Genomic DNA, 14460 nt, shown 5'->3' with positions numbered 1-14460 from the left:
CATGCCAGGATTTATTTATTTATCAGGTCAGAGGATATACAGCTGACATGCACCCATCATTTTGCTTCTTGAGTTGCACAAGGAGTGACCAAGATGCACAAAACCCAAGTAAGAGTATTATAACAACCCATACCTTGCAAATGTTCCTCCCACAACTTGCTGAAAAAAAAACAATGGTCAGACAATGCCTGGCTAAGTAATAGATGGTTTTCTCATAAATTAAATTTGAGAGCATGCAGTTAAACGCAAAACTATGTCTTTACACAGCATTCCCCAGAACATGATCTTTTACTGAACTTTTGCTTGGGAAGCACATTAATGCTGTTTCTGAGTCAAAATCCGAATATTTTAATTTATATAGCTCATATATAGTGCCTGACCTAGACAGAAGGTGGAGTAAGCAGTTCAAGCTAGTTACTTTCAAGGCCTGAAGGAAAGGAAAGGCTGGGAAGAGTTTCCCATTCTTAAAAATATGCTGAGGCTATTCCTTTGAGAGTGATTTAAAGCTTATGTCATTTTGTAAACTTTTCCAGCTGTCAACATTTCATTTGCTTTAGACGCCATCCAGAAGAGTGGGGTCAATGAAGTGCTATGTGTTTTTCTTCCGTTTTCAAGAGAAAAAAAAAAATGAACTGTTTCTGTATCTTTACCAAGGAGATAGCTATGGCTGATTCCAGCTATTTATTAAGGAAAACTCATTGTTTAATGCTACTCAGTTTTGTTTCTAGGCAGTGCCTGAAGCTCTGAATTGAGCTGTCCTTTAATCAACCTGCAGTCACCCCCACCACAGAAGAGAGCCCTGGGCAGGTTCTTGTTTGGCCTCGCTGCCACTTCACATCCTGCCATCCATGAAGGTCTAACCCAAGCACTTGTGACAGTGCCTGTGCGCCTGGGCCCTGATGCTGCTGGCCACAGCAGGCTCTGCTGCACGGAGCAGCATGGGTGCACGGACAGAGTGCCCGGGGACCCTCTGAGCCAAGACATGGCACTGGTGTCTGTGCCAGCCCTCAACCAGCCAAGACAAAAGAGTTATTCAGCAGGGAGGAAACTGCAATCCAAGTGGCATTCAGTGCCTATGTCAAACATCTGCAGCCCTGGGGCAAACAGTGGCAACACACACTTGGGAAAACATGCTGCTCTTTGCACAGGGGGTTTCTTTGGTGTAGACAAGACCTTAATGACACATCCACTGACTGCTTCTTATACTCACCCAAAGAAAATTAAGAGCATAACCCTCACTCAGTTAGCAAACCAAAAGCTTGTTGACGTTTTCTAGAACCAATGAGGAAATGAAGTATTTGAGACTGGAGGCAGGGAACACAAATATACCCTCAATTCTGCTTTCCCAGGAAAAAATATCTAATAAAACATGGAGAGGGCACAAATTTTAAAAACTCATTTTTAAAATGTTTCTGCCTAATCCTACATTTGCTTGTTAGTTAGCACCTGTAACTATCAGCCTGCCAATGTTCACTTAAAGATTGACAAGGGCTGTGGGTCTGAAGCTTCACCAGCTTCCATCAGCTTCAGCAAGCATGCCCTACCAGCAGTTCAAACCAGGACTTTCCCTTCCACATTCAGGACACACCAACACACACAATGGAAGTCTCATACCTGCATATTTTCTCTCATGTCAGTAGCCTCTCGCAGTGGATGCACTGCCAGCTTAAAGATGTCATCAATAGTCTTGAGACCAGTGTTCCTCAGCATGGTGTACTCCCTTGCTTTCTTCCCTATCCTCACTGAGAGGCTGCGCTTTTGTGCCTTCCCGCCTCCACTTCGGTTGGTTATTGCAATGTGAACAAAGAGGGTAACGTGCTCCATGATGTCACCAACAAAAGAGCGCAGTGGTATGTGCCTGTATCCGGGCTGTAAGCACTCCAGTGGGATGGTGTACTGCCCTATGAACTCATCCCCAATGTAGTCATCATCCAAAACAACAAAGCGGATCATAGCCAGCTCTGGTAGATTGATCTGGAACTCAAAGCTTTCATCAAAAATAGGGTTATCACTGTTTTGCTGCACAGTTTTAGTTCTTTGTTCGGTGCAGTCTGCAGGAATCCCATGTATTTCTATGCAGACATAGGGGTCTATGACATCCCCTTTTGCACATGCACCCTTGGGCTTTGGAAAATTCTGCCCACTGATAATTTTGACATGTAGGACCTGAGGGGAGACCCCCGGAACAATACCCTTGGTATTTGCGCTGAAGTAAGACACTTCGTCACGCATCACTGAGGGCCTGAGAACGTACCCACATCCCCCGTTCTGTAGAAACCAACCAGTGTGTAGGTCCATCATGGGCCCCGGGGTCTGATAGTTCATTGCCACTATCTGACAACCACAGTTCCAAAAATCTTGAGGATTTAAGTTACTGGAGTCTATCCTCATAGCACTCGGGTACACCCTGGACAGAAACTTTTTGTTGTAGTTAACAAAATCTTCAGGGTATTCATTTGCAATCCGACTGGCTTCTGCCTCACTGAAGGAGCACATTTCCCAATAATTTTGAGATTTCATGGATGTCTCAAAGTCTTTATATTGGACAGATTTGCATAGGGACACCAAGTCAGACAACTCCCTGCAGAGCCAGATCAGCTTCGGTTCCCTTGAGAAGTCCTCTGACAGTCTCCGGGATATTTCAGCCTCTTCATCTTCATCTGTGACCTCTCCTTCTAATACATCCTGGTCGCAGGGCAGTTTCTTCCCCTTCACAATGATCTTCATTTTCAGTTTCTCAGGGGATGGGAGATAGGCTTCTGAGGACAAAGGTGCCTCTGTGTACAGCTTGTTTCCAAAGATCCTTTTCATGTGTTGCACCATCACCTTCTGCTGCTGTACAGAGCAGTGGTTCCCCAAGCAGAGAATAAGAGGGTATTCTGAGGCAAAGAAGGCCAATTTGTTTATTACCTCAATGACATTTCGAAAGGCAAGTGGCGATGTCATGTTGTTGCGGTTACAAATAATGGGTTCATTATCTGGGCCGTCACAGACGTCCAGTTCAATACTCCGGCAGCTCATCTTTAAAGCTCTGACATAACCATTGATATCAGCTGGGCCTCTGAGCTGGTCTTCTATTAGATATGTATTGTGGGATGCATTGATGTAGTAATGTGACAAAGGCTGTGTCATGTCTTGGACAATATTTTTGTGCTCTGGGTCAAAAATATCACATTCTGAGGACAATAAGTATTGAGTAAATCCATCAATTGCAAGAAAACCTTTCAACCGCCCTTCTTCAGAAAGCTCATACCTGCGTATAATATCTAGACACATTTCTTCTGTTATGTGGGTCACTCCTTGCTCAGCCTCTAAAAACAGCATCAGGTCATTGGCATCCAGGTACTCTTTGTTTTTGGATATCTGAACAAGTAAGAAATACACTTCAGGTCTTGTGCAAAGTTCACTAAAAGCTTCACAAAACTCTTCTTTTGTTACTCGTGTTGTCAGTTTCTCTTTACTCTTCTGAATTTCCTTAAATTTTAATCTAATCTTTGATTCCTTTAAGGTGGGGTTAAGCTTCTTTATTAGCTCCACAGCTGTATCTTCTAACATTATGCCATTGCCATCAACATCTTCTGCTTCAAATACAGTTTTTAACCAGGCAAACCGTGGGGTATTATGGCTGTTTTCCATCAAGTCCAGGGGTTGTTTGCTACGAGAAACTAAGTACCTTAATCCTGATACCCAAATATTGGCCACATCAGCTGAATTGGCAACCAAGTCAAGGGACTCATAGTTCTCACCATGAATTATCGACAGCGCACAGTCCTCAGAAATCTGATCTGCAAGTCCATTATTCCTGAATGTTTCTGTGTTCTTCCCTAGTCTGATTTCTTTTATAGCAGAAATATCAAGCTTGGCTTTGTCAAGATCCTTCTTGGAAGGCTCCCAGCGAAGAGCCTGCAGGTCAGGATCCAGAGTAAAAAAACGGTTATAAATCCGGGAATTTGGACGAACTTTCTTCAATTCACACCCAGCCTGCATAAAGCTGATACAGTCGCTGGCACTGCTTATTTTCTTCTCTGATGGCATGCTGCTGAAGGACACTGTTTTCTTTCTTCCACATTTTTGGTTTGAAGGATCCTGTGGAATAATTACATTTAAAAAAAAAAATTAGCAGGTTTTCTTTGGCCATTCCATGAGTGCATAAATAATAGAAAAGGTACATTTATGCAATGATAATTAATGTTCTTAACTTCAAAACACAACATATTATTCCTTCCCACAATTCAGTTCCCTACTGAGCTATAAAATATACTGAGCTATAAAATATACTGAGCTATAAAGCGACTTGACTGACTGTGGCATTAGAGATAGCAAGTTCTCATGAGTGACATTTGCAGCTATTAAACTGTCTTCCAGATTTCAGCAACTTGCTACAGCTGTGAGGAGTCAGTATCCAGTTGTATAAACTATGTCCAGTTTCAAAGCAGATACATCGCTCTCTTGTCTCCCCACTTGTTTTGAAAAGTAGTTATTCTGGTCACTTCTGTGTACAACAACTACAAAGCACTGTAGGAAAATGGACAGCCAGACAAGAAATCCAAAGCCTTTGTCTTTAGGAAATGTATTCTAACTCCTCTTTAGAAAATACTCAGCCAGACATGCGACTGTCTTTTCAGTATCAACTGATGTAAACGCAGCTGCCTGCAAAGCTGTCTGTAATGTCAGTGCAGCAACTAAATTTGAACCTTTCCCTGCATATTATCAATTCAAAACATCTCACAATAATTATAAATTATAAATCCTTCTTTTCTCTGCATGATTTCCATCTATCCCATTAGTATGTAAACTATCCAACAGCTACCAAAAGTATTTTTAAAACATCACTCAAGACTGCAATTGTGAAAGACTTGTTAAAATTGTTTTCCCTCCTATTTCCCTAGCCACCAACAATGCTTCCTTAATTCTCTGCCTTCTGTTGTTGAAGCGACCTCAGCTGCCTGGATTTTGAATGGAAAAGGAGTCCTGAGGCAAGGAAATGTTAATGCTGGGCCTAAGCACACAGCTCTCCACCCTGCTGCCTCAGGCCCAGACATCTGATGTGCACCAGGCACCAGCTTCCCAACAGCCACCAGGGATCTGCTTTGAGGCAGCAGAACCCCCGACTCCCAAACCCTCTCCAGCCTGGACTTCCTTTCCCTACCCCAGCAGCTGGTTCCACTGAGCTCCAGTTTATCTGCTGTGTCATTCAACCTCCCTCAAGTCATACTCCTCTGCAAATCCTACATGTAAGCCCTGCTCTAGCAGGGCCCTCCATCCACCCATCTCTGTCCTTTGATGCTCTGCACCATCTGAGCAGGACCTTGTGTAGCTCCCCAAGCCACAGAGCATCACTCTGGGTGCTCATACGAACCTCTCCACTCTTCATTTGCGTGTTTGTGAAGCTACTTTCAGCAAATTAGTCAGTATGAACGTTTCTACATTGTTGTCATTCGCTCACTTCATTCAATAATATCCAAAATATTTCCAAACCCCCAGGCCTCTAACTACTGAATTTAAAGGCATGGTATCTGCTGGGAACAAAATTAAAACCTCTGAACTTCTTATGATAAAGATTTCTTATTAAACTAATAGAGAGACTTCTACTGACAAGAATAATTCCTCTTTCCATTTATTTAGTACTTATTATGAGAATGGGTCTTAAAGAAACAGGAAGAAAGTCAACAAAGCGAGTGCCTCAGGTCACCTACTTTTTTAATTACAGTTTTATGCTAAAAATATTCTGTTCCTGCATTAACATACTGTGTTTTAATACACAGTTTTGGCTATGGAAATCTTCAGGCAGTAGACGCTAATGAATACAAACAAATGCAGCAGGTTACCCCACGAATAATCTTTTTTATTTCCTTATGTTTACAGGAGCAATATTTAGATTTAAGATTGATTAATTAGGAATATTCTTCTCATATAGTTAGATGTATTAATGGCCTTGGAATCTGCAGTGACTCATTCTTTGACAGAGGTTCCTCAGGGCCAGACCTAGAAATCTCATCAGAGCAGCCTATCTGATTTATCTACAGGTCTGACATTTTGCCTTAACCAAGGAGGCGCGAATGTTATGTAACTACATTTTTTTCTGCAAAAAATGAAAGACATTTATTTTTAGTTTCAAGATACCTGTGCCTTTTGATCAAAGTAAGTCAGGGAATTAATCAGCCATTTTTCATTTATTAAGGTGGGGAAAAAAAAAGCCTAATTGACCTCATGGACAAACGATAAAAGTTTCTTTTTAACACTCAGTCTTAACCCCTCAGGGATTTTGGTGGGGATTAGATTATCCTCTGTGTCCTCTCTCCCTGCTTTTATTTTTGATGGATACTTCTGGTTTTGTACTTAGTGGTATGTATGGAACATCAGAATTGTGTAACAGCACTTCACCATCTCAAAGGAGGACTTGCCTATATCTTTCAATCAATTGAACAGAATTCAAGCCTAATCCACAGACTAATTGCCTACAACTAACAAGATTTAAGTATTATTGACACTGATGGGATTATTTTAACTAACAATATCCTCAATCTAATGTATAATACATACAAACCCCACAAAACTGCAATTGCTAACTGAGCTTATCACTGCATCAGCTATTCCCCTCTCGGTCTCTAGACTAGGAGCATACTCAGTCTTCTCAGTCTTTAAAAGTGAGAGCTGTTACTTCAGATATAATGTGACAGTTTTCATTCATAATTATCACAAAGTTAATTATTCCAGTCTTGCAAAAACTCAGAAGGTATTTCTGTAAGCTCCAAAGCTGTCTTCTCAGCCTGACAGCCCAGGCACTCGCCTTTGTTTTACCACACTCCTAATGTTTGGATAAGCACCTCTGGATCCTGACACCATGGTTTAGCCAGGCCACACACCTCCAGATCCCTAGGGACCACCCTGGGGAGCAGAGGAGTATTTTCTTCAAGAAGTGTCCTCCCACCACTGAGCCCTACTCACATCAATGCCTGGAGAGGACAATTTATATATATACCCTGTGCCTTGCCACTAATCTTATGCTGGGTTTAGTTCAACTGAGACTCCAGACTTGGGGTTCTAATTTTAGTGTAGCTATTGCTTTCTTTAAATCTCTACCTTAATCCAATTTCAACAGATTGGTCTTCTAAGACAAGACATCCAGCTAAGAATACTGTGCTGCAATGTCTCCAGTGGCTAAACTGCTGCTCCATTGTACTGGATACTAAGAACAGGAAAAAGTACAGTCACCTAGCAAACTAGAAGCTGCCAAAATCTTACATGGATAAATAGGAAATCTACTCTCTTGTGCTACCTGCCAAGGTATCAAACGCTGCAAGTTATCAAAAAACCTCTCCTCAGAATTCAGGCATGCAAGAGCACTTGTTCCTCTTCATTAACCAAAGCAATTAGAAAGCACAATGAGATGCAGCCCTGAATCTTGGAGCTGGAAATTCTACCTTTCTCCAATATGCTAAGGTCATCAAAATTGATCTTGCCTAGGTAACTGGACAGTAACTGGCCTAGGACTGCCCTTTACCCTCAGTCACTTGTACTGATGGAACTGGATTTATTGTGGTAGTGAAAAATCAAAAACAAAGGATGATGTTTGCCAAAAAGAGAAATCTACATCAGTGTGAAAATGAGGAACTAACTTGTAGATTTTCCATCCTAAGATCTTTCCTGCCAGAGACAGCCAAGCACTATACAAAGCACTGTTCCTGGAAACAAACACAATCAGTTTGCATGCAACATGCAAGTACAAAAAGGAAATCCCCACTCATATGGGAAACCTTATGTTTCCAAGGTAAGACACTTTTTTCAAAGTGACTCAAAACTGTGGTTTCTTTCAGTTCTTTGGTTATCCCCTTTAAGGTGATCTAACAGGATGACTCCATCTCCTTCCTGCTCCTGAGCCTGCATAGTATCCATTATATAAAATACCTTGAGACCTCAAACACAAGAGCACATCAATAGATTTCAGCACATGCACTGCTGCTCTGAAATCATTAAGGACCAAGGAGGTGTATCTTTGTGCTGGCCTGACTGCATCCTAACATTTTCTAAATGTTTCTAAAGCAGGGATTCAGAACAGCAGTCTAAGCACACTCCCAAAATAGGAGAAGCTCTCCTGTTGAACACATCATCCTCGTCAGAGGGACTGGATACATAAACAGTGGGATCACTAAGCCATCAGCAGTTGTGGGAAAACTCCACCCCATCCACCCTGACCTCTGACTGCTCAAACTTCTGCTGTTTAAATCAAAGAGCTAGCAGAAATAAATAAGTGGGATTAAAAAAATATGAGTAAACATGCTCTCCACCTCATCCCACCCTCTTTGTCAAAACTATAGGACATAAATTGCCCATCCGAAGTTAAGAACCAGGGCAGTAATAAGAGCTGAATAGCAAACCTGCACACAAAGGTCAAGCTCATGAATCATTATTTGTCTGAAATTAAGTTACTTGAAGGCTCTCTAAAGCACTGACAGTCTTCCAGGATTCTGCTAAGGAGGATAAGAAAGGCAAAATCCATCACCTAGTCAAAGACACCAAAAACCCTTAAAGAGCTGCAGGGCTCCTGTGAAAGGATATGAAATTCAGTAATAATCCTGAAAGATAAACTCATTAAGTGTGATTAAGAGCTATTTCCCCAAAAAAACTATTCACATTTTCACCAGTTTGAGTCTAATCTTTGACATTTTTCCTGAACCTAGCACCAGGAAATCAGTAACAGACAGCTTAGTCTGTCCTCACAAATAGACTGTAAGAAACAGTGCATCCTAAAAGCTATCTGCTCTGGAAACTCCAGATGATCCAGTTAATTGGCCAACTGATTACCTGATTCTTTGTTTTCTAAGAGAAACGAAGTTCTACAGGATAAGTTTTTTTGGGATACTTCTAGCTATCTCAGTTATACAAAGACAGAATCCCAGTCCCTGAAAATCTTAAGGCTTTACTGTACTTCTGGTGGGAAAACGTACTTTTAAACAGAAAGTAAAGAAGTCAGTGAGTCATTAATGGCACTCAAAGCACCGTGTAGCAGGCTGAAAAATGACAGTGTAATTTTTCTGTAATGAAGTAAGCCAGAGCAGGGAAGACTTATAAAAACCATCCAAGAGAACACAAAGTCAAAGCCTAGGCCAGGGCTGCAACTGGATCTCATAAACATGTGAGGGTTAGTGCATTTGATCAGGTGCAGCTCAAAGCTTGAACCCACAGTACCAGCACATGATTACTACAGGTAGCAATGATCACTGGATGCCAGTGTTCATCATTAGCACACAAAGCTTTCTTCTGTAAATCTCAGCCATGTTCTGGCCATCCTCAGAGAGAATCCTTGGGCTGCCCATTCTGCAGATTTTATCAACTCTTCTCACAGCCCCTGCTATCACATCAAATTAAGGAGCTAAACTCCCTCTAATCTTTCTTGGCAAGGGCCTGTAGGATGTAGGTATCAGATAGATACCCACTGTGACAACTCACAGGTCAACAAAGAAAAGGTTGCCTACTCAAATTTAATCCAGGTTAACAACTCATGGCACGAAGCAGCTACCTTTGCAAAGGGGCTGAACAGCCAGATCACCTTATCCCTGGTGCAGGCAGCTATTGGGATGCTGCCAGTCACACCTGGGCTAACACACAGCTCAAAAGACTGCAAGAGCAGATGTTACTGCTGTGAGATCAAGCTTGGTAGCCTCTTCAAGGCAAAATCCCTACTGATTCAGGGATTTGTGCACATGGGGAACAAAGACCAGATCAAAAATTTAGCACATGCGCTGTTAAAAGCTGAGCTACACACATAATGGAATAAACAGAAAACTTAAGGCAGACCGAAAATACAACACGGACACATACATGAGAAACAGCTTCAGAACACAGTGTCCAACAATTCTCCAAATACCAAAATAGTCCCGCTAGCATGTCTGCAAAGCCAGGGAGTTGTCACTAACCAGAAGTTTAACTCAAGTGCAAGCTCCATGCAGAAGCCTCAGCACTATCATAATTCATAGAAAGCAAGGACTAAGGGAGCTCAGGCACAGGAAAAGAAAAGTGTCCTGGGGAACAGTAAGTAATATCTGCATTTACAGTGGGCTTTCCTCAGCTCCAGGATTACCAAGACATTGAGTATGGGCACTGGACTGTCACCAAGACCTATAATAATAACTACAGTCAGCTTCTCATTTAAAAAGTCACCCTGCAAAATAGGTACAGCCAGGGCAGGAAAACTGAGTGAAGACAACAGCTTAGCTATTCTGGGAGAAGCTCAACAGGAGGCAAAACTATAATGGCTTGTCTGATTTCCTCTTTTGCTCCATTACTGAAAATCACTTCCAAGTACTGTTGTGTAAGGCTGGAAGGAGATACAAACGAATGCCTGGAGCAGATCTTTAGGAAAAACACCTGAACCAAAATGATCTGCTGTTTAAGAAATGCTTTGCTGTGTACTTGCTTTTTTCCTTTTCTTTTTTAAATGACTAGCATTACTAAATTTATTCAATTTTACCTTGAAGAAGATTTACCTTTGCTATTTAAATGACAAATTAGAGCAAAAGAAAAAACCAGCAGCACATAAAGACTCCATCTGGAAATGTTTTTTGGAAACGAAAAGCACACAACACAAGAAGGGTTTATTTTCTGCTGTAATACCATGCTGAAGTTACTACTTCTCCCTTCTTTTTTATAAGTAGGGCCATGAAGCTAAGGTTGAAAACCTTCCAAGAGCGCAATAACATGAAAGCCTATAATGAGGCTACCACTTCACAGCGCCTTCTGCCATTATTGTTAAAATTTCATCCAACTGGTTTCCACAAGTGCAAGTATCCTTTTATGCATTAAGCAACATCTACAGTGAGAAACAGATTCCTGTAAGACACTTCAATACATACACGCAACGTCTCCATATAACCCTACGGAAGATGCCGCCTGATGAAGATTTTTCATGGATACTGTCCATTCTCCCTGAGGAAAAAGCCCCTTCACTTAGGACACCCCAAGTGCCAGATCTACTTCCAGTTGGGAGGAAACTTACAGTCCGTAAGGGACTGACCCAGCTCACTGAATGTAATATCTCCAACCACTGCCGCTCCCAAATATTCTGCTATTTCCAAGTACTTGGACTACTCACAGGCTCTAATCCTTCTTAGTCTGCAAGGGCACCTTGGACATGGATTGAACTCATCACCCTGCAGGGAATATAGACCTGAGAAAGACAGAAAGACACTTGCTGCTTTCTGTCTTTAAGCAGAAGTAGTAGCAGCAAAGTCTGGAAAATGGGGATCTCAGCTGCAGCATTCGCAGGAGAACTCCACTGTACAAATCCTCATTCTGTCACAGAACCTCCTCTGAATCTGGGACAAAAATTAAGAGAATAAGAGAATGCCAATAGCAACCAAGGAGGAAAAGCCAAATAAGTTCAGAAAGACCTGGCTAAGCAAAAACATGCCCAACTGGTACTCCCCTTCATTTCACCTCTAAATACTTGATGGGCACTGCCTCTGAGAGTGGGTAATTTTCACTGTCAAAATAATGGAGAAACTGAAAAAGATTTGATTAAGAATAAAACGATGATTACCATTAACTATTTTCAACATTATGGGAAAGAGCTTGTCAGACTAACCTGATATCTCTGCTTTTATGATATTAAAAGTTTGGTTGATACACAAAGTCATTGGTAATAGACTCTGTAATGCATTATGGTTTCTGCAATACATTTGACTTGGTAGTGAATGACATTTTGATTAAGAAGATACAGCAATAAAAATAAACTCAGAACACATTAAATGGATCAAACACAAGATAAATGATAACTTTCAAATGCAACAGTAAACGTGAAACACTTGTCACGAAGAAATGCTTCAAATGGGATCCTGCAGGGACCCATTCTTCAGCCCAGTGCTCTTTAGCATTTTTAGAGTGAGCTGGAAGAAAGCATAAAATCAATACACACGGAGTCTGGAGATGATACAAAGCCAAGTTTCAACAGTGATGAATACCAGAATGTGAGTCAGCAGTCAAAAGACTGCTTGACAAGCAATACATAAAAAAATAAGTATCTTCCAATAAGGAGCAAAATACAAGGTCATAATTCTGAAACCACAAGGGGCAAGTCCTTATTTACAGGACTCTGATGCAGGAGAATAATTCTGGGGAAATTTTTTCATCATCATGGCTGATCAGCAAAGAACATAACAAAAAGATCATACACAAAACAGTATAGTTGGTTGTATAAACATAGTACCTACTCAGGATAGAAAAGTTCTAATATCTTTGTATTTGTCCATCATGTGACGCTCTCAGTTTAGAAATTGCCTTGAAAACTGGAAAGTTCACAAGTGCCACAAGGATTAGGAAGATTTTAGAAAACACATTAAAGTAAGGGAGTACAGATTCTTTTAATTCAATACACATACTGTCCATATTAATAATTATTAAATTAGTATTAATAAAAATGTGCATTAATATAAGGAAAAACTTTAGCAGACACATCATGCCCTAATTAAGAAGCATCTGGGCATTTTATTCAGAATTATTTATTATTCAGAATGTAATGGTTTCAATTGAGTAGTTTAATTAAATCCTTAATCAATGTACTTTAAAAAGCCCTTCAAATTACATTTCCCTATGGATCCCTTAGAAACTTTAAATGTAGACTAATGTCACAGATTTTAGATCACAGACTATTCTGAGCTGGAAGGGATCTACAAGGATCATTGATTATTAAGATGATTATATAAAGATTATCTGAAGATAAGTACTGCCTGGTGATACATTCTTTTAAATCCTGGAAATCAACACATTCAAAATTAATCCAAGACTTTGAACAAGAAAAGCAAAACTGACAATGGTCACAATCTCTCAAGGATGGCTGCAGAGTCTTCATCACTTTTTCATCAGCACCTCCTTCCTTCCAAAAGGATATCCCATGAGATCAAACATGATTTCATTTAAGCCCCATTTAATGGAGAGCAGACCAGACCAGCTATTTTTTGGCCTGATTATTTAGGTATTAACTCAAAAATTAAATCCTCTGTTTTTCCAAAAGAAAATGGTTGAGTGTGACTGCGCCTTCTGCATGGCATCATGGCACTGGAGATTACCAAGCACTGGGGGCCCAGAAAAGGGTGACCAATTTAATTTTATTCTGAATTTTACAGCAATCCTCCAGGAATAAAATGTGTAATCCAATAAGCCACACAAATCTCAACAGGCTAATCACATTATTTTAAGTCCTTTTTAATCAACTTAAATTATTTCTTCATTAATCACATTTACGCCAATTCAGATCAACCCCTACACCTAAATTTAGCAATGAAGTTACAAAAAATCAATAAAATTAGGTAATGAAACTGGTTTAATGGGATTTTTTTTTAAATTCCAATTGTCATTCATAGTTGAATTATTAAATAGGTTGAGATAAAATGCATAAAGTCAAATATGAAGGATATGGGCAAGACAGGGCAGTCTTTTATCTGACCTATAATGCACTCGGGGGTGAAATTTTGCCACATGCTATCTAAAGGCCCTCATTTTCTGCAAGAGAGAAAAGCAGCTTTCAGCATACCCAACAAATGCATCAGCTCCTCTGAGGAAACTGTTTATCGACTGAGGGGAGTGCCCCTGAGGTGTAGGAGTTTGTACAGCTGGTGTGCAGGCTCTCCACGGGGGCACAGGCACCACCTCCACAGGAGCCCACAGGACCGATCCTTTCGGCAGCCCCGGTGCTCTGCAGCTCAGCCGGTGTGGGTGCAGGTGTGAGCCACCTCCCTGCCCCATTTGTGATTTATTAACCCTTGTGTTGACACCTTGTCAACAAGCTCAACAAGCTCCTTGTCAACAAGGATTAGGGACAACTTTCCGATTGCTCCTCTACAATACGAGCACTGAAATGTATCTGTACTTAACTACAGACTCAAAAATCCCTCAAGTATTTTTTACTTTTATTTTTCTCCCATCTACAGCTTTTTAGCTTTGCAACTATGGGCACGGTCCATACCATATCCATCCCCCTTCAGCATCCTTGGGCTGAAGAGGAAGGTGTAGACATAAATCATGCCTGCTGGTATCACAGCAGTTTCAAGCCACAAAATGTGCTCCTACACTGCTAAAGGAGTTGGCAGGGCTGAAAACAACATACAAGTAAAACAATTAGTTCGGTGGAGCACTTAGCAACGTACGACAAATTAAGCATCTCCCTTACAAGCAAAACACAGACTTCTCTATTAATACAAAAGAAAGAAGTATTCAAGAGACAGCTCTGGTAGCTTCATTAAATCTTATTACGTGACTCTCATAAGTAGGAATATTCCAAATTTTTACCAATGCAGACACAGAATGTTTACATTAGTCATCAAAATAAGGAGTAAATTATGCAGGTTACAAGCACCTCGATAAGATGCAAACTGCAGCATCATAAACACCCAATTTATTTAAAGAATAATTGATTTGCTATGGATATGTGCTACAATTTTTAATCCCATTTCTTCAAAATTATCC

General features: G+C 40.7%; 1 protein-coding gene across 1 annotated transcript in view; it reads right to left on the bottom strand.

The window, feature by feature from the left end:
- PLCL1 (phospholipase C like 1 (inactive)) overlaps nucleotides 1-14460 on the bottom strand; it is a 186185-nt gene that overhangs the window by 36919 nt on the left and 134806 nt on the right. The window contains exon 2 of the mRNA XM_082285445.1: nucleotides 1615-4086. Within this exon, the coding sequence (XP_082141571.1) occupies nucleotides 1615-4086 (2472 nt within the window). The remainder of the gene's footprint in view (nucleotides 1-1614; nucleotides 4087-14460) is intronic.

This window comes from Coloeus monedula (assembly GCF_965178545.1).
Source record: "Coloeus monedula genome assembly, chromosome: 7".
NCBI classification, from domain to species: domain Eukaryota; kingdom Metazoa; phylum Chordata; class Aves; order Passeriformes; family Corvidae; genus Coloeus; species Coloeus monedula.
This window is presented reverse-complemented; position numbering and strand designations above follow the sequence as displayed.